The sequence below is a fragment of the Equus caballus genome, chromosome 3 (genome assembly GCF_041296265.1).
Source record: "Equus caballus isolate H_3958 breed thoroughbred chromosome 3, TB-T2T, whole genome shotgun sequence".
NCBI classification, from domain to species: domain Eukaryota; kingdom Metazoa; phylum Chordata; class Mammalia; order Perissodactyla; family Equidae; genus Equus; species Equus caballus.
Window position 1 is genome coordinate 121,831,169 of NC_091686.1, and position 18,078 is coordinate 121,849,246.

At 52.8% G+C, this 18,078-nt stretch overlaps 1 protein-coding gene across 6 annotated transcripts in view; it reads left to right on the forward strand.

Moving 5' to 3' along the window:
• The window catches only part of SH3TC1 (SH3 domain and tetratricopeptide repeats 1), a 59,212-nt gene that overhangs the window by 22,312 nt on the left and 18,822 nt on the right, over nt 1-18,078 (forward strand). For 4 of the 6 annotated variants that reach the window (XM_023638431.2, XM_023638429.2, XM_023638428.2 and 1 more), the window contains exons 3-9: nt 3,310-3,384; nt 4,487-4,614; nt 5,977-6,082; nt 6,869-7,015; nt 7,646-7,856; nt 8,692-8,768; nt 9,630-9,825. In XM_023638431.2, coding sequence (XP_023494199.2) covers nt 3,310-3,384; nt 4,487-4,614; nt 5,977-6,082; nt 6,869-7,015; nt 7,646-7,856; nt 8,692-8,768; nt 9,630-9,825 — 940 coding nt within the window. Of the gene's footprint in view, nt 1-1,117; nt 3,385-4,486; nt 4,615-5,976; nt 6,083-6,868; nt 7,016-7,645; nt 7,857-8,691; nt 8,769-9,629; nt 9,826-18,078 lie in introns of all 6 variants that reach the window. The other 2 variants (XM_070262803.1, XM_070262805.1) reach the window with 1 other exon arrangement.

Consider the following 18,078-nt stretch of genomic DNA (forward strand, 5'->3'; position numbering starts at 1 on the left):
TGGCCAGCCCAGGTACCGCACAGGAGGGGCTGTGATGGGGAAGGAAGGCTGGGCTGGCTGCCATGGACCTGGTTCTAATCCTGATTGTTGCTGGGCCACTACTTGACTTGGGCCTCAGTTTCCCCACTTGGAAACCTGAGGGGTGGCCTAGGTGATTTCCAGGACCCCTCTTTCTACCTCCATGGGCCCTGGAGGACAGGAAGGAAAGATGGGGGAGACTGAGGTGCGCCCAGGGCCCTCCAAGGGCCAGGGACAGCCTGTGGCCCCTGTCCCTCCTCAGACGTCCCCATCGTTACATCGTCCACCCTCATCCCGGTCACCTGCCTAGCTGCCCGCTGGGCCTCTAGGGCTTGACACACAGTAGATGCTCAATAAATATTTGAATGATCAATGAATGATTGATGCATTGGAGAATGGGGACAAAACCTCACACAGGGCCTCACACGGTCCGTCCTTGGCGATTGGAGGTATTTTTACACCTGTTGCCTTGGTCCTTCCAGGCGTAAGTGGAGATGGGAAGGGCCTGGGTGGCCCTCCTGGGTGCTGACTCACAGCCGGAAGTGGTCCTGGGGTCCTGCCTGGCCAGGAGGAGGGGCTCGGAGGGGCAGTGGGCAGCCTGGGCTGGGGAGCCCACCGATGGCATGGCATCTGCCCCCTCTGGAGCACGCCAGGACGGGAAAGAAGGAGCTGGGGCCTACTGGACGCACGTGGGCTGGACCAGCCTCCCACAGGGCAGCCCAGCCCCAGGAGGGGCAGCAAATCTTAGAGCCGGGGATCCTTGGTGTCTGGTGCTGCGGCCTGAATGGGAAGCGTTCTGACCATGTCACCAGGCTTCCGGCCCTATCGGCCCCACAACACACATGGGCATCGGGATGGGTCTGAGAGCCCAGCCAGTGGGAGTCGGCGAACTTCGCTTTTCCTGGGAGGCTTGCCCGGTTGCCCCGAATCCACACAGAGCTCCTTCACCTTCCAGTTTGCTTTTGAGGATTTCGGACTGACAACAAAAATCACAATAAATAATACAAATAATTGGCACTTACCCTCACCCAGGTCCTCAGATGTTAACATTCTACTTCATCTGCTTTGTCTCTGTACTTATACATATTTTTCTGATCAGTTGCAGACAGGACGCCCTTTTTCCCCAAATACTTGGGCATGTGTATTTCCTAAAACCAGGAGATGCCCTTACTGAACCGCAGGGCAACCTGCTTCCAACATTAACTTCCTGGTTTGGATGGTACTGTTTCCTGATCTACAGACCTCATCCAGATCTTGCCATCTGTCCTGACAATGGCCTTGACCGTGAAAGAAACCCCCGGGGCAGGGCTTGGCTCTGTCGTGGTGTCTCTGTGGTGCCTTTAACCTGGAGGCTGACGGTTTGAAGAACGCGGGCCAGTTGTTCTGTAGAACGTCCCTCAGTGGGGCCTCAGCGGATGTGTCTCCCGGGTTACAGTTGGGTGCTCTGGGCAGGAATACCCAGAGGTCGTGTGTCCCCTCAGCACCGCGCACCAGCAGGCCCGTGACGTCGCTTTGTGTCCATCCTGGTGACGTGCGATTTCATCACTCACTTTGACTGTTTTCTCCCCTGTAAAGTCATCATTCTCCCCTCTGTCGTTAGCAAGCAGCCTGTGCGAAGACCCTGTTCCTCTTCAAGCTCCTAGGGCCCTATTTTAATCATCCACGTGTGGTTCTTGGCTGAAGTGATAGCTATTATGATGGTTGATAAATGGGGACTTTTCACGCTTCGTTCCTCCTGCATCTACTGATTGACTTTCTACGATGGTGAAGAGCTGGCCTCCCCCCCCCGTTTTTCACTTGTCCGTTTAGTGTGGGCTCGCAGGTCTGTATTCTATTCTCTGGGCTGCAGCAGCTGCCGTCATTATCAGGATTTACTTTGCTGTTCACGTTGCCCAGATCCCGTCTTCTGACGCGTCTCCACCATTCTGTAGCGTATCTACTTTCTGGGACCACGAGATGCTCAGGTCCCATCTTGCACTTCCCCTGCCCCAGCCCTGGGATTGGCCATCTCTCCAAGGAGCCTGGCTTCTGAATTGGAGGACGGTGCTTAAAGCCAAGATCTGGGTGCCACACGTTTCTTTGCATTTGACAGGCATTTCTGAGCCCCTGCTGTGTGCCTGGCTCTGGGGAGAGGCCCTGGGGACGCAGAGCAAGCAAGGCCTGGATATGGGCTCTGACCACACAGGCAATGTCACGCCACGGGACTGGTAGACCATAGGTGGTCAACAGACGCTGGTGGGAAGAGAGCAGAAATGAGCATCACTGTGTTGCACAGTCCCAGGCCGATGTGGCAGCGTTGCACCCGCCCCTCTGAGGGGGACGTCCCCAAGATGATGAAGACCAGCTGCAGTGACGTTCAGCACCCCCAATGGAACCACAGGCCTCCCCAAGTCAGATCATCCTTGATCCTAAGGCCCCGATGGCTCATCCCATTTTACAGATGAGGACACTGAGCAAGGCAGAGGCGAGGTGCCCTGGCCAGGATGCAAACCGGGAGCTGGTCTCAAGGATAAGGGCTGGGGGATGGGCACGGCCAGTAGAGGACTGAGCTGCCCCTCCTCTGAGCCTGCACTTCGGGGTATCTCATTAACCTCACCAGGCTGTGAGCCACACCCTGCCAGCCTCAAAGGGCCTAGAGGGCACATGTCGCCCCCAGCGAGTGACTGGTGCAGCAGGATCTGGATACAGCTCTGTCTGCCCCAGACCACAAATTCCCCCTGGGCTGTCACCTCCCTGCTGTGGTCAGCAGAATGATGGCCCCCAGAGAACTGCATGTCTCCATGCCAGAACCTGTGCATGCTGTGTGACCTCCCACGGCAACAGAGACTTTGCAGATGGGGTTAAGGTAAGGATCTTGAGATGAGGGGATCATCCTGGGGTCAGAATCAGAGACTGAAGATGCTGCGCTGCTGGCTTTGAAGATGGAGGAAAGGCTACGAGCCATGGAGTGTGGGCACCTCTAGAAGCTGGAAAAGGCAAGGGAACAGATTCTCCCCTGGGACCTCCAGAAGGAACCGGCCCTGCGACACCTTGACTTTAGCCGGCGAGCCCCTTCTCCAACTCCAGAACAGCGGGAGGAAACACTCGGGTTGTTCGCGGAAGCCACGAAGCTCGGGGTGACTGTTGCAGCACAATAGGGAACCCCCACACCTCCCTCCTTGTTGGGCTTCTGTGACGGTGGTTGGCAGGGGTGTGGACACAACTCTTTTCTGCCAGAAATTTCTGGGGGTCTGGGGCCTGCATAGCTGAGAGTTGCTCCTTTCACCATCACACAATCCTACTCTGTTCCAGAAGGCGCTCCTCATCCCGGCATCTCTCCGACGGCTGCCAGGACCCCTCCTGGCCGGATGGGAGCATACCCCACAGGTAGGCATCGGGGAGCATCCGTGGGCGCTACGTCGAGCGGCCAGGTTAAATCTGGCCTGGGGATGTGAACGTAGGGTCCCCGGCATCCCCTGTTCCCTCCAGCCTCGACTGTCCCACGGACTTTGAGTTTAGGAATGCCTAGCCCAGGGCTTCTCGGAGTGTGACCTCCAGACTTCCTGCCTTGAGATCACTGTGGGGGTGGGGAGGGGCTTGTTAAATGCAGGTGCCCGGGTCTTGCACCCAGGTTCTGACTCAGCTGGTCTGGGCTGGGCCCAGGACTCTCAGGGCTGGAAGGCCGGGGTTCCTGCAGTTGCAAAGGGCCCCCCTGGACTCTGTGTTTGCCCAGCCCAAAGAGGGGACATGGCCCTGGAGGCTACCTGCAGGGGAAGGGAGACCCCACGAGTGACACTCTGGGGAGGGGTCCCAGGTGGGATGTGGTGAAACTAGACCAAAGAGCCCCTGTGCTGTGGGGGCTCAGAGGGAGGGGCAGGGACCTCGGGAGAGGCATCAGGGCTGGCTTCTGGGAGGGGGCTCTGAGGATAGGGGGGATTTCCACGGGGTGTGGATGGCGGAGGCAGCCCTGGGCCCTGGGGGCAGCATCCAGGCTCCAGAGGCCCTAAGAAGCCCTCCACCCTGGAGGCCCCCCACCTGACACTCAGCTTGGGGGGCACAGAGACCCCAGTGTTGTTGGCAGTCCACCTTTGTCTCGATGCCCATCTGTCCTCCACCTTCCTCTCGGGTGGTCAGCGCTGCCTGTGGTCACTTGGGATGACCAGGATGCATTGAGAAATGTGGCAGGTTTTTGGGTTGGGCCATGCGACCCCACCCTCTTACGGGAGTGTGAGGGTCACATCTCAGAGCTGGTTGTGAAATACTGGCCAGCTGAGCTTCCGGCTGGGGGAGTGGGCCTGATTCCAGATCCCAGAAGTCTCTATACTGCTCTGCCATGGGCCCTGCCCCCACAGGAGGGGGACCCCGAGCCCAGCACCCCAGGGCTCTGGCGTTATGGCTGTGGGTGGGGGCTCATGGAGAAGGGACAGTACCCCTCAGATCTTGTGGCCTGGGCCGGGCAAACCGCCCCACCTCGATCTGCCCCTCCCAGACCTGACCTTGCAGCTGCTGGCCGTGCGGAGGAAGAGCGGGCTGCCCGACCCCAGCCTGCAGCAGACCCTGCGGGGCCGGCTCCGCCTGCTGGAGAATGACAGCCGGGAGGTGGCCCGCGTCCTTGGGGTGAGCCTGTCTCTCTGGGGGTCCTGGGGAGGGGGGTGGGAAGAGCCTGGGTGAGTGAAGGTGCTGGGGCTCCTCCCTTGACAAGGGGAACAGAGGAGGACTGCGGGAGGTGGGAGGACCCGGGGGCTGGGGGGGGTCCCTGATGTACAGGCCTCTAGGGGCCAAAGCTGTCCTCTGACCTCGCCTCATGGTGGCACTGTGACCTGTCCCCCATCTGCTGTCCTGGATGCCTCACTCCAGGGACCACTGATCACACCCTACAGCCCCAGCCACACCTGGGCACCATGTTCCCAATGTACCCCCATCCCTTTCTCCGTGTGCCCTCCACCCTCCTAGGACTTTTAAAGTCTCCTTTACGGGGGCTAAAAAGAACTGTATGAGCTGATCTTATTCTTTGATTCTGATGGAGTCACACCCCTGCTGGACTCTGCACAGAGCGACGGTCTGGCAGGAGGGTGGTGGAGGAGGGGGCTGGGCCGGGTGACTTCACTGCGGCAGAGGTCCTGGGCCTTCGGGCTGGATGGTCACTATCTGACCTTGCAGTCAACCTGGCCTGACCTTGGCCAATGCACTCAGCCTCTGTGAGCCCAGCTTCCTCAGCTGCATGTTGGGGACGCTTAGAATGATCACCCCATATCATGTGAGGGTTCTGCGAATAGCATGCATCGAGCACGGTGCCCAGCTGTGGGGGTGCCTTTACTACACCAGGCAGGAGTGCTGTGGTTAAACGTGCTGCCCCCATGGCAGAATCCCGCTGTGCCACCCGCTGAGGGTCAGACCTCAGATGAGAAACGGGGCCTTATTCTTTAACCCTTCAAATGGAGACGACAGCTGTACCCGCTTCCCCAACACACACACTGTGTGATCTCCAAGGGCTCCAGGGTCAGCTGGTGTTATCTTTAGTGCCCCGTCACCACCAGGAGTGTTCACGGGAGGAATGTCAGAGGAGAGGGGATGCTGAAGTTAGAACTGAAAGCTGAGTGGATGCTGCAGGAGGGCCCCGAGGCGAGGTTGGGGTGCGCAGGGCTGAGAGGGCAGCCTAAGCGGGAGGACCCGCTGTCCCTGGTCGGTAGGAGCTGAGGCAGGCGGAGCAGTTGGAGGAATCACAGAGGGCACCGGGCCAGAGTGTGGAGGCCGTAGGAACTCTGGGAGAGAGCGGGGCTTGCTCCAGGCACTGGGGAGCCACAGCTGGCTTGAGAGCAGGAGAGCGGCAGCCTGGGCTGTAAAGGAATCGGCTCTGTGCTTGCCACCCCACCAGGGTCACTTCTGCAAGATGTTTCTGTCGTGTGGCCCCGTCCTCTGGGTGGTCAGATGCCCCAAAGCTGCTGGGACTGTTTCTAACTTCTGTTTCTTCCCCATAAGGAGCTATCGGCCAGGCTGCTGTCTATCCACAGTGACCAGGATCGGATTGTGGTGACGTTTAAGACTTTCGAAGAAATCTGGAAGTTTTCCACCTACCATGCTCTCGGTAAAGTGGTGACCCTCCCAGCACAGGTTGCGAGGGCCTCAGAGTAAGCTAGCTCGCGTCGGCCTCTCCCACAGAACCTGGGGGCTAGTGTGCCCATGGCTCAGGGAGACAGGGCACGGTGCGGGCAGGGCTACAGGCACTCACGGTCTGTGCCGTGAGCAGGGACTGGGCCTAGTTTCTAACTTCCTTCCAACGCTGTGTCGCGGACTTGCGTGGCCAGCCCTCAAGGGAGCCTGAGCTCCACCGGCCGAGCACAGACCAGGAAACTTACTCCAACCTCGACCCAAGCGCTTTCTTTCTGAAACCTTCCCGTTCCGCGGGGAGGCACTCGCAGGGGCCACCTGCGTCTCCTTGGGAAGCTTGCCCCACCAGCTCCAGTGTGAGGCCCAAGGAAGCAGAAAGTGAGGATCATAGCAACAATGTCTTACACCCCTTGATCAGGGTCTGTGCCACCCCACAGCGTGCATAATCTCCTTGAATGCTCTTATCCCATCTCACGGACGAGGAAACTGAGGGTCCTAGAGGAAGTAACTTGTCTTCACCCAACCTTCCCAAGGCCCGGGGAGGTCAAAACAGTTGTCACGGTCATGGCTGGTCCACTCCCTGCCTGGATGGTCAGACAGGAGGCCTGCCCAGGTTGTGGACAATACCCTGAGTCCCCAGGGGCAGGGCGAGGAGTGTCCTTGTGCCTGGTCAGTGTGGGGTTCAGCCAATGCCCGGCCAAGAGAGCTTCCCTACCTTGCTTCGGGAGCCCGCTGGTGACCACGGCCCGTCTGGCTCCCCCAGGCTTCACCCATCACTGCCTGGAAAACTTGCTGGTGGACCAGGCCTTCTGGCTGCTCTCGCCCACTGAGGACGAGGAGACAGCCGTCCAGGTCCACGTGGACGAGGCGGCCCTGAAGCTGACGCACGAGAGCCTGCTCCTGCAGGACGGTGAGTGCCAGGCAGCTGGCGGGACGCTGGCCAGCTGCACGCTATGCGGGGTGTCCAGGCCGTGGGTGGGCACACGAGACCTGAGTGGGCTTTGGGCAGGGAGGGGTACGTGGGTGACGCCGACAGTAAATGCTGGGCCCTGTCCCTTACTTGTAAAGACCCTGGTCAGCCCCCAAAGAAGTAATTGAACTCAGCTGTTGGTCAGAGCACCATGGTAGCCACATGGCTGGGCTCCAAGCCTGCAGCAGACAGCACAGAGCCCCTGTCCTGGCCTGGCCACGGAGAGGAAGAGGCAGCCGGCTATGGAAAGACACGCCCGAGGATGTCCAGGCAGAAAGGGCCATTGGGATCCCCTCAGAGCTCAGATGGCGAAACTGAGGCCCCGAGAATCTGAGGCTGAATGAGGCTCACAGGGCAAGCCCGGCCAGAGCAGGGACCCAGCCCAGGTTCAGCCAGTCTGGGCCCCCTGGGCCTCCAGTGTCTGTGGGGGACGAGCCTGGCTTGGGGAGATTCCTGCAGAGGCCACCATCACGTGTGCCTCCTGCTGGGGGATGGGCAGGTCCCACCTGGCAAAGCTACAGCTGCCCTGTGTCCAGCCATGCCGGGTGACCATGCTCTGTCTCTTCAAAGGGCCTTTCTTTGTCCTGTGTCCTGACCGCCACGTGAGAGCGACAACTGGCCCCTGGGGTACAGGGAGGGGCCCTCAGCCCCTCAGGCGGACTTCGGGGGCTCTGCAGGGAGAGGCCGTCCCGGCAGTGGGCTCGTCAGCCGCCAGCCCCAGCACGTCCTCCGAGGAGGCGGCAGCCACGGCCACTCCGGAAACTTTGATTCCATTTCATCAGTAGGTACCGACCTTCCTTTTGTTTCTCTGCTTCCTGCGTGTCCTGCACACTGTCAGGCTTCTCAAAGACCAAGCCCCCAGCCCCACCGACCCTGGTCTGTCACTCGGCCAAGGGAGGTGGATGGAGCCGCAGACAGACCCGGCCACAGTATCTTCTGCTGCTGCCCAGCGTGTGGCCTTGGCAAGTCGGGCCAACTCTCTGGGCCTCAGGACTGCCCCTGGCACGGCAGGACCCTGACCTCTCCCGGCAGGGCTGTCCTGGCATGACACGGCACAGGAGTGTGCGACATGCAGCTCTTGCTTCGTATTCTGGCTTATTCTGGAAAGCTTTCGAGGAAGCTACGTAATGTGTGTGCCCATAGCGAGGAGGCAGACAGGAATCTGTACAGATAACCAAGGCGAGAAAGCCTGGGGAGGCGAGGACAGGTGACACCTAAGCTCCTGCTCACGTGCTGAGCATGAGGCGTAAACCTGGCTTAGAGCTTCCTGGTAGTCAGAGCAAAGAGAGAAACTTGATCTCCTGATGTGCAGTGTCTGTGGAATAACCAGCCCGTGCCTCAGCTTCTCTGCCTGGCTGATGGAGGGAGGTCCCCAGGGATGCCAGCCTGAGGAAGGGCAGAGGCACCCGGGCTGGGGGCATGGGGCTCCCTGGAGGCAGGGCCACACACCTGAGCTTGAAGCCTGCACAGCTGGGCAGGTGTGTGCGTCTGTGTATGTGTGTGTAGTGGGGACAGATGTTGGAATCCGCAGGGGTCCCTGGGTGCTGCTGGCTCGTCCAGTCTACACACAGTTTCAATCGGCCCCAAATCTGAAATCCTGTCTCATTCCACTCCAGGTGGGCTCTTAGGGTCCCCTGGGACCCCATCGATGACTCCTTGGGTGGACCTGTGGCGCCGGACGCCCAGCTGATGGGTACGTGTTTCCACTGGCCTTCCTCCCCTGGGAAAGAGGTGGGTGAGGAGGGGCAGGCACCAATATTCTGGAAGTTTCTGCGCTCACCTCAATTCCTCCCCAAGCCGGAGGAAGGAGCTAGAATCGTCTCCAGTTTGGGAGTTGGTAAGTGAGGCTCAGAGAGGTCTGTTGGCTGGTCTAAACTCACACAGCGCACAGTGAAGCCGGACCTGGGTGCCTGGTCACTCAGCCTCAAAGAGCTCCCTGGTGCAGCTCCCACAGACCGTCGACAGGCGCTTCCTCAGTCTCCACGCTCTTTCCGGCACCACTTTAAGCACCTTGGAGGACCCCTGGCCCGGGGAGCTAGGCTCCGGCTGAATGCGCTGCGTGCACTAATGGGCCACCGTGAGGCATAGACAGCTTAGGTTCCCGGGCCCGTGCTTTTTGCTCTGCCCCAGGCTGGCTAGTGTTGGGATGACCTTGTGTACCTGTTAAAGGACTTGAGGCCCCATGGGAGGAGGGATGGGGGAGTTCAGCTTACAGCTGCATTCGCCCTGGTGGGCTCTGACTGGGCCTCGCCTGGGTCGGCTGGAGGAAAGAGCCCGGCCTTGAAAGCCAATGGCCCTAGACCAGGTTAATTAACATCTCTGGGCCTCGGTTTTTCATCCTCAGCATAAGGATAAAGCGCCCCCTCCGAGGACCACGTAGACGTCCAGCCTCTCGTGTTGGGGGCCAAGCTTCATTGCAACCCGACAGACACGAGACGAAGTCCTTAGCAGGACCGTCCCTGGCCAGGGACACTAACCATGTGGCTGAGGGCCATCCCTCTGCCCACCCCGGCCCCCAACCCCCAGCACTGACCATGTGACCTCCTTCCTGCAGCCACGGGCCTGGCCTCGGCGGTCACTGACTGCCAGGGCTCAGGGCCTGAAGAGATGACCTTCCAAGGCGGTGACTTCATCGAGATCCTCGGCGCCCAGGTGCCTGGCCTGCCTTGGTGTGTGGGCCGGCACGTGGCCTCGGGCCAGGTCGGGTTTGTGCGGACGAGTCTCATCAGCGTGCAGGGCCAAGTGTCTGAGTGAGTGGCTGAGGCCCCCCCTTTCTAGAGCCCGCCTCTCCGCCCCCGTGGAACCCTGCCCATCCCCAGATTCCCGGTGACAAACCTGGATGTTGTCCTAACGGGTTCCCCCACCCGTCCTCCTCGTCATCAGTGAGTGTGCTCCCACGTCTGTCCCCAGGGCTGGGCCCGGCCTGGGCTGCCATCCCCTTCTCCCAAGGCCCGACTTCAGCTTCGCATCTGGACTGCTCCTGTCCTTCCTCCAAGTACGGCCAGTGGTTGTTCTCAGAAATACCAAGTGGTCCGTGTGCACCAGTGTCCTGGGGCAGCTGTGACAAGGCACCATGCCCTGGGGCTTCAAACTACAGACGTGTGCTCTCTCACAGTCTGGAGGCCGGAAGTGCAAAATCAAGGCGTCAATAAGGCCGAGCTCCCTCCAGGCTCTAGGGGAGGGGCCTTCCTTGTCTCTTCGGTTTCTGGGGGGCTCCAGGCGCTGCTGGGCTTAGGGCTGTGTCCCCAGTCTCTGCCTCCATCTTCAGACGGCCTTCTCCCTGTGGGTCTGCGTGTCCCCCCCCTTCCTACAGAGACACCAGTTGTTGGGTTTAGGGCTTCAGTAGGACTTCATCTTAACTTAACTAATTACATCTGCAAAGGGCCCTTTTTTTAAAAAAAAAATTTTTTATTAAGATTATGATAGTTTACAACCTTGTGAAATTTCAGTTGTACATTATTGTTAGTCATGTTGTGGGTACACCACTTCACCCTTTGTGCCCTCCCCCACCCCCCTTTCCCCTGGTAACCACCAATCAGTTCTCTTTGTCTATGTTAACTTCCACCTATGAGTGGAGTCACACAGAGTTCATCTTTCTCTGTCTGGCTTATTTCACTTAACATAATACCCTCAAGGTCCATGCATCTTGTTGTGAATGAGACAACTTTGTCCTTTTTTATGCCTGAGTAGTATTCCATTGTGTATATATACCATATCTTCTTTATCCAATCATCAGTCTCTGGGCACTTAGGTTGGTTCCACATCTTGGCTATTGTAAATAATGCTGCGATGAACATAGGGGTGCATGGAACTTCTGGAATTGCTGATTTCAGTTTCTTAGGATAGATACCCAGTAGTGGGATGGCTGGGTCATAAGGTATTTCTATTTTTAACTTTTTGAGAAATCTCCATACTGTTTTCCATAGTGGCTGCACCAGTTTGCATTCCCACCAACAGTGTATGAGGGTTCCTTTTTCTCCACAACCTCTCCAACATTTGTCACTTTTTGTTTTGGTTATTTTTGCCATTCTAACAGGTGTAAGGTGATATCTTAGTGTAGTTTTGATTTGCATTTCCCTGATGATTAGGGATGATGAGCATCTTTTCATGTGTCTACTGGCCATCCTTATATCTTCTTTGGGGAAATGTCTGTTTATGTCCCCTGACTGTTTTTTGATCAGGTTGTTTGATTTTTTGTTGTTGAGCTGTGTGAGTTCTTTATATATTATGGAGATTAACCCTTTGTTGGATAAGTAGCTTGTAAATATTTTTTCCCAATTAGTGGGCTGTTTTTTTGTTTCAATCCTGTTTTCCCTTGCCTTGAAGAAGCTCTTTAGTCTGATGAAGTCCCATTTGTTTATTCTTTCTATTGTTTCCCTCATCTGAGGAGTTATGGTGTCAGAAGATTCTTTTGAAACTGATGTCAAAGAGGGTACTGCCTATATTCTCTTCTAGAAGACTTATTGTTTCAGGCCTAATCTTTAGGTCTTTGATCCATTTTGAGTTTATTTTTGTGAATGGTGAAAAAGACTGGTCAATTTTCAATCTTTTGCATGTGGCTGTCCAGTTTTCCCAGCACCATTTGTTGAAGAGACTTTCTTTTCTCCACTGTATGCCCTCAGCTCCTTTGTCGAAGATAAGCTGTCCACAGATGTGTGGTTTTATTTCTGGGCTTTCAATTCTGTTCCATTGATCTGTGCACCTGTTTTTGTACCAGTACCATGCTGTTTTGATTACTGTAGCTTTGTAGTATGTTTTGAAGTCAGGGATTGTGATGCCTCCCGTTTTGTTCTTTTTTCTCAGGATTGCTTTAGCAATTCGGGGTCTTTTGTTGCCCCATATGAATTTTAGGATTCTTTGTTCAATTTCTGTAAAGAATGTCATTGGGATTCTGATTGGGATGGCGTTGAATCTGTAGATTGCTTTAGGTAGTACGGACATTTTAACTATGTTTATTCTTCCAATCCATGTACATGGAATGTCTTTCCATCTCCTTTGTCGTCATCAATTTCTTTCAAGAAAATCTTGTAGTTTTCATTGTATAAATCTTTCACTTCCTTGGTTAAATTTACCCCAGGGTATTTTATTCTTTTTGTTGTGATCGTGAATGGGATTGAGTTCTTGAGATCTTTTTCTGTTAGTTCATTGTTAGCATATAGAAATGCTACTGATTTATGTATGTTGATTTTATACCCTGCAACTTTTCTGTAGCTGTTGATTGTTTCTAATAGTTTTCCTATGGATTCTTTGGAGTTTTCTATATATAGGATCATGTCGTCTGCAAACAGTGAGAGTTTTACTTCTTCATTGCCTGTTTGGATTTGTTTTATTTCTTTTTCCTGCCGAATTGCTTTGGCCAACACCTCCAGTTCTATGTTGAATAAGAGTGGTGAAAGTGGGCACCCTTGTCTTGTTCTGTTCTCAGAGGGACGGCTTTCAGCTTTCGTCTGTTGAGTATGATGTTGGCTGTGGGCTTGTCATATATGGCCTTTATTATGTTGAGGTACTTTCCTTCTATACCCATTTTATTGAGGGTTTTTATCATAAATGGATGCTGGATCTTGTCAAATGCTTTCTCTGCATCTATTGAGATGATCATGTGGTTTTTGTTTCTCATTTTGTTGATGTAGTGTATCATGTTGATTGACTTGCGGATGTTGAACCATCCCTGTGTCCCTGGTATAAATCCCACTTGATCATGGTGTATAATCTTTTTGATGTATTGCTGTATTCGGTTTGCCAGAATTCTGTTGAGGATTTTTGCATCTATGTTCATCAGTGATAGTGGCCTGTAGTTTCCTTCTTTGTGTTGTGCTTGTCAGGTTTGGGGATCAGGGTGATGTTGGCTTCATAGAATGTGTTAGGGAGTGCTCCATCTTCCTCTATTTTCTGAAATAGTTTGAGAAGGATAGGTATTAAATCTTCTTTGAATGTTTGGTAGAATTCTCCAGAGAAGCCGTCTGGTCCTGGGAGGTTTTTGATTACTGTTTCTATTTCTTTACTTGTGATTGGTCTATTCGGATTCTCTATTTCTTCCTGATTCAGTTTGGGGAGGTTGTAAGAGTCTAGGAATTTATCCATTTCTTCTAGGTTGTTCAATTTGTTGGCATATAGTTTTTCATAGTATTCTCTTATGATCCCTTGTATTTCTTTAGTATCCATTGTGATTTCTCCTCTCTCATTTCTAATTTTATTTATTTGAGACTTCTCTCTTTTTTTTAGTGAGTCTGGCTAAGGGTTTGTTGATTTTGTTAATTTTTTTGAAGAACCAACTCTTTGTTTCATTGATCCTTTCTACTGTCTTTTTTGTTTCAATATCGTTTATTTCTGCTCTAATTTTTATTATTTCCCTCCTTCTACTGACTTTGGGCTTTGTTTGTTCTTCTTTTTCTAATTCTGTTAGGTGTTGTTTGAGCTTGCTTATCTGACATTTTTCTTGTTTATTGAGGGGAGCCTGTATTGCAATGAATTTCCCTCTTAGGACTGCTTTTGCTGCCTCCCAAATGAGTTGGTATGGTGTGTTTTCATTTTCATTTGTCTCCAGGTAATATTTGATTTCTTCTTTAATTTCTTCAATAATCCATTGTTTGTTCAGTAGCATGTTATTTAGTCTCCACATTTTTGCCCCTTTCCCAGCTTTATTCTTGTAGTTTATTTCTAGTTTCATAGCATTATGATCAGAAAAGATGCTTGATATTATTTCAACCGTCTTGAATTTATTGATGCTTGCTTTGTTTCCCAAGATATGGTCTATCCTTGAGAATGTTCCGTGTGTACTTGAGAAGAATGTGTAACCTGCTGTTTTTGGATGAAGTGTTCTCTATATATCTATTAAGTCCATCTGGTCTAATTTTTCATTTCATTCTATAATTTCCTTGCTGATTTTCTGTCTGGATGAGCTATCCATTGCTGTTAATGGGGTGTTGAGGTCCCCTATTATTATTGTATTGTTGTTGATGTCTCCTTTTAGTTTTGTTAAGAGTTGCTTTACAAATTTTGGTGCTCCTGTGTTGGGTGCGTATATATTTATAAGTCTTATGTCATCTTGGTGGAGTGTCCCTTTTATCATTATATACTGCCCCTCTTTGTCTTTCTTTATCTGTTTTACTTTGAAGTCTACTTTGTCTGATATTAGTATAGCGACACCTGCTTTCTTTTGTTCATTATTATCTTGGAGTATTGTCTTCCATCCCTTCACTCTGAGTCTGTGTTTGTCTTTGCGGCTGAGGTGTATTTCCTGGAGGCAGCATATTGTTGGGTCTTGTTCTTTGATCCATCCTGCCACTCTGTGTCTTTTGATTGGAGAGTTCAATCCATTTACATTTAGAATGATTATTGAAATGTGGGAGCCTACCACTGCCATTTTATTGCTTGTTTTCTATTCTCTTGCATTTCCTTTGTTTCTCGTCCCATGATTTTTGGATTCCTAATTCAGGTATGTAAATTTCTGTATTGGCTTTCTTCTTACTTGTAATTTGTGTCTTTATTCTTGTTATTTGTTTAGTGGTTACCAGGTGGTTTGTATAAAACGTGTCATAGATGAGATAGTCCATTTTCTGATAGCCTCTTATTTCCTTAAATTAAAATGTTCCATCCCTTTTCTCTTCCCCTTCTAGGTTGCTGTTGTCAGATTTTTTTTTCTCTTTTTTCTTGTGTTGTGAGTTTGTGGTTAAAATGACAGGGTTATATTTATTCTTGGTGTTTCCCTTCCTTTTATCTTTAAGGTTATATTTAACTTTTGCTAACCTGTTCTGATGTAGAGCTGCTACTGTCTGTTATTGTCCTTCTACTTATCTCCTTTGCTCTGGGTTTTGTAACCCCTTTCCTTTTTTTGATTTTTCAGGTATGAGGGTTTTCCTGAGCATTTCTTGAAGAGGAGGTCTTGTGGCAATGAACTCCCTTAACTTTTGTTTATCTGGGAAAGTTTTTATTTCTCCATCATATTTGAAGGTTATTTTTGCTGGGTGGAGTATTGGCTGCAGGTTTTTGTCCTTCAGAATTTTGAATATATCATTCCACTCTCTTCTAGCCTGTAAGGTATCTGCTGAGAAATCTGCTGATAGCCTTATGGGGGTTCCTTTGTAGGTTATTTTCTTCTGCCTGGCTGCCCTTAGTATTTTCTCTTTGTCGTTGACTTTTGCTAGCTTCACTACTGTATGCCTTGGGGTTTGTCTTCTTACATTGATAAAGTTTGGAGATCTATTAGCTTCTGTCACATGAAGTTCCATCTCTCTCCCCAGGTTTGGAAAATTCTCAGCCATTATTTCTTTGAACAGGCTTTCTGCCCCCTTCTCCTTCTCTTCTCCCTCTGGTATACCTATAATCCTTATGTTGCATCTCCTAATTGAGTCGGATAATTCTCGGAGAGTTTCTTCATTTCTTTTTAGTCTTAGTTCTCTCCCTTCCTCTGTCTGCAGCATTTCTATATTCCTATCCTCCAAATTGCTAATTCTGTCCTCCATATTATCGACCCTACTGTTCAGAGAGTCCAGATTTTTCTTAATCTCCTCCATTGTGTTCTTCATCTCCAGTATTTCTGATTGGTTCTTCTTTATAGTATCAAGCTCTTTTGTGACATTTCTCCTGAACTCGTTGAGTTGTCTATCTGTATTCTCTTTTAATTCGTTGAGTTTTTTAATAATGGCTGTTTTGAATTCATCATCATTTAGGTTATAGATTTCATTGTCTTTGGGATTGTTTTCTGGGTACTTGTCATTTTCCTTCTGTTCTGGAGATTTGATATATTTTTTCATACTGCTTGATGGCATGGATTTGTGCCTCCACATAGAGATAGAGTTTGGTTACTGCTTCCACTTGTTTCTACTGGTGTGGGGGAGGGAGCAGCTGTTTAGACTGCACCAACCAGGAACCCTGTCAGCTGTTGCTAACTGGACCTGGGCCCCTCCTCGTAGTCACAGTGGTCCTGTGGGGTCCCTCGTCAGCTGTGGGGGCAATCACAAGGGGGCTTCAGGCTACTGGTGCCTAGTGTTGCAGACCACCTAGACGTGCTCCCTCCTTGGGGTCTGCAGCAGTGTTACGGGCTTTCCCAGCAGCTGGGAGCGGGATCACCTATATTCACAGCTCTGTCACTGTCAGAGCCCACAAGATCTCCCTTGTCCACTATAGGTCACAGCAGAGCTATCGGTATCTTCTGCAGTCTGTGGTTAGCTCACCTAGCTGGGCTACTTTTGCCCCAGGGCCTTCCAGCTTTGTGGTTGCTAGGCGGGGCCTCTCCACTAGTGCTGTGCAGAGGCTTCGCTGAGGCTGCTGTGAGACTGTAGAGTTTCCCCCTGGGCCACGGAGCCGGGCTGCTGGAGCTCCACCAAGCCCCAGTCCTCTCCCCTGGGATCTCTGGGAGCCCCTTGTCTGCTCTGGGACACAGCCGGAGTCCGTGAGTCCAGTGGCGGCTGGCGGGCTGCTGCCCTGCCCGGGATTCTCCTCTTCGGGACCCTCCTGGCATTCTGAATGCTGGGCGGGGCCTCTCCACTAATGGCGAGTAGAGGCTTTCCCTGCTGCCAGTGCAGGACCCTGGAGTTTCCCCCTGGGCCATGGAGCTGGGTTGCTGGAGCTCCACCCAGCCCCCGACCACGCCCACGGGATCTCTGGGTTGCAAAGGCCCCTTTTTGAACAAGATTACCTTCTGAGGTCCCAGGTGGACACGAGTTTTGGGGGACACTATTCTACCCAGTATACCATGCCACTCCCCTTGATAAATTCCTTCAAAGCTTCCGGGCCTGGCCTTCAAGGCCCCCCCACGACTCAGGCCCTGGTGACCCCCGATTTCAAGGGCCACCACTAGCTGTCAGTTCACTGTGTAAGTCCAGATATGTGGGTTGGCTCTATGCTTCTAGAATGCCTCTGGGTTGACGTGTGCGCCCGCTGCATGAGATGCCCTCCATCCCGCTGGCCCGTTTTCCTAGGGGCTCTCACTGGCCCCTGAGTCCCGTCTCCAGCAGCTCATCCCCAGCGATGCTCTCCCTGGCCCTGGTCCTCTCCCCATGTGACCCCCCCTCACCCGCTGATGACATGCCTGCTCCTGTCCCATCGGCGGAATGCTGAGGGAGGGCTGTCTGGGCACCGCCGTGTCCCCACTGCCCAGCCCTGGGCAGCAGCAGGCGGTCTTGGGAGAGTGGCCAGCGAGCACAGCTGTGTTCTGGACCTTCCATTGGTAGGACCTCAATCAAGGAGCCTGGAGAACGTCAGTGTGTAGAACGGACCCTTTACTGGGCCAGCTCCCGCCCACGAGTGTGAAGCGCTCGTCCCCAGGGGCCTCTCCGGCATTGACATCCTGCCTCGTTCTTGGCTGGCGCTGCAACAGACCAGCGCTTTCCGGACCACATCTCAGAGGCCGCTTTGGCCTCGTGACGCGTCCAGTGGTCATTTTGTTCCCTCGTTTAAGTGTCTCTGCCGGTGCCCCTTGCACCTGTTCGCAGTTTGAGGCTGGCTAGGCCTGGATGCTGAGAGCGGCAGTTAGGCCAGGGTTTCCCAAAGTGTGTTCCCTCCCAACCTCTGTCACAAACTTCATCATGCTCACGTGGGTGGAGAAGTGCTCTCCACGTGCCCTAGTTGGTGGTCCACAGGGATCCCAGTGCCAAGAAGGCATCTGACGTCTAAAACATCTTTTTTTCCCCTTGAAATGTGTTTCCACACTTACTCGACCTCCAGAATCCTTTTTTCACACAACCCTATTAGCTGGTGTTCTGTGGAACCCTCTTGGGGGATCCTCGGTCTAGGCAATTCCTCCATCTCCAGGGAGATCACCACTTCTCGGCAGATGGCTGGGGCCCATGTGACTTAAATATGTCTTGAAATCACCAAGGGTCTGAGCTGGAGTTGCTGTGGGTTGAGCTAGTCTGTTCCCCTCCCTTAACCCAGAAGGGTGACAGGGCCCAGTGCCATTGATCCTGCTGACAGCTGGGGAAGCCCTAACGGCTTCCCGCGTTCACTCAACAAACGTTTCCTCAACATCTTTCCTCTTTTAGACCTGGGTCTTCATCTTTTGT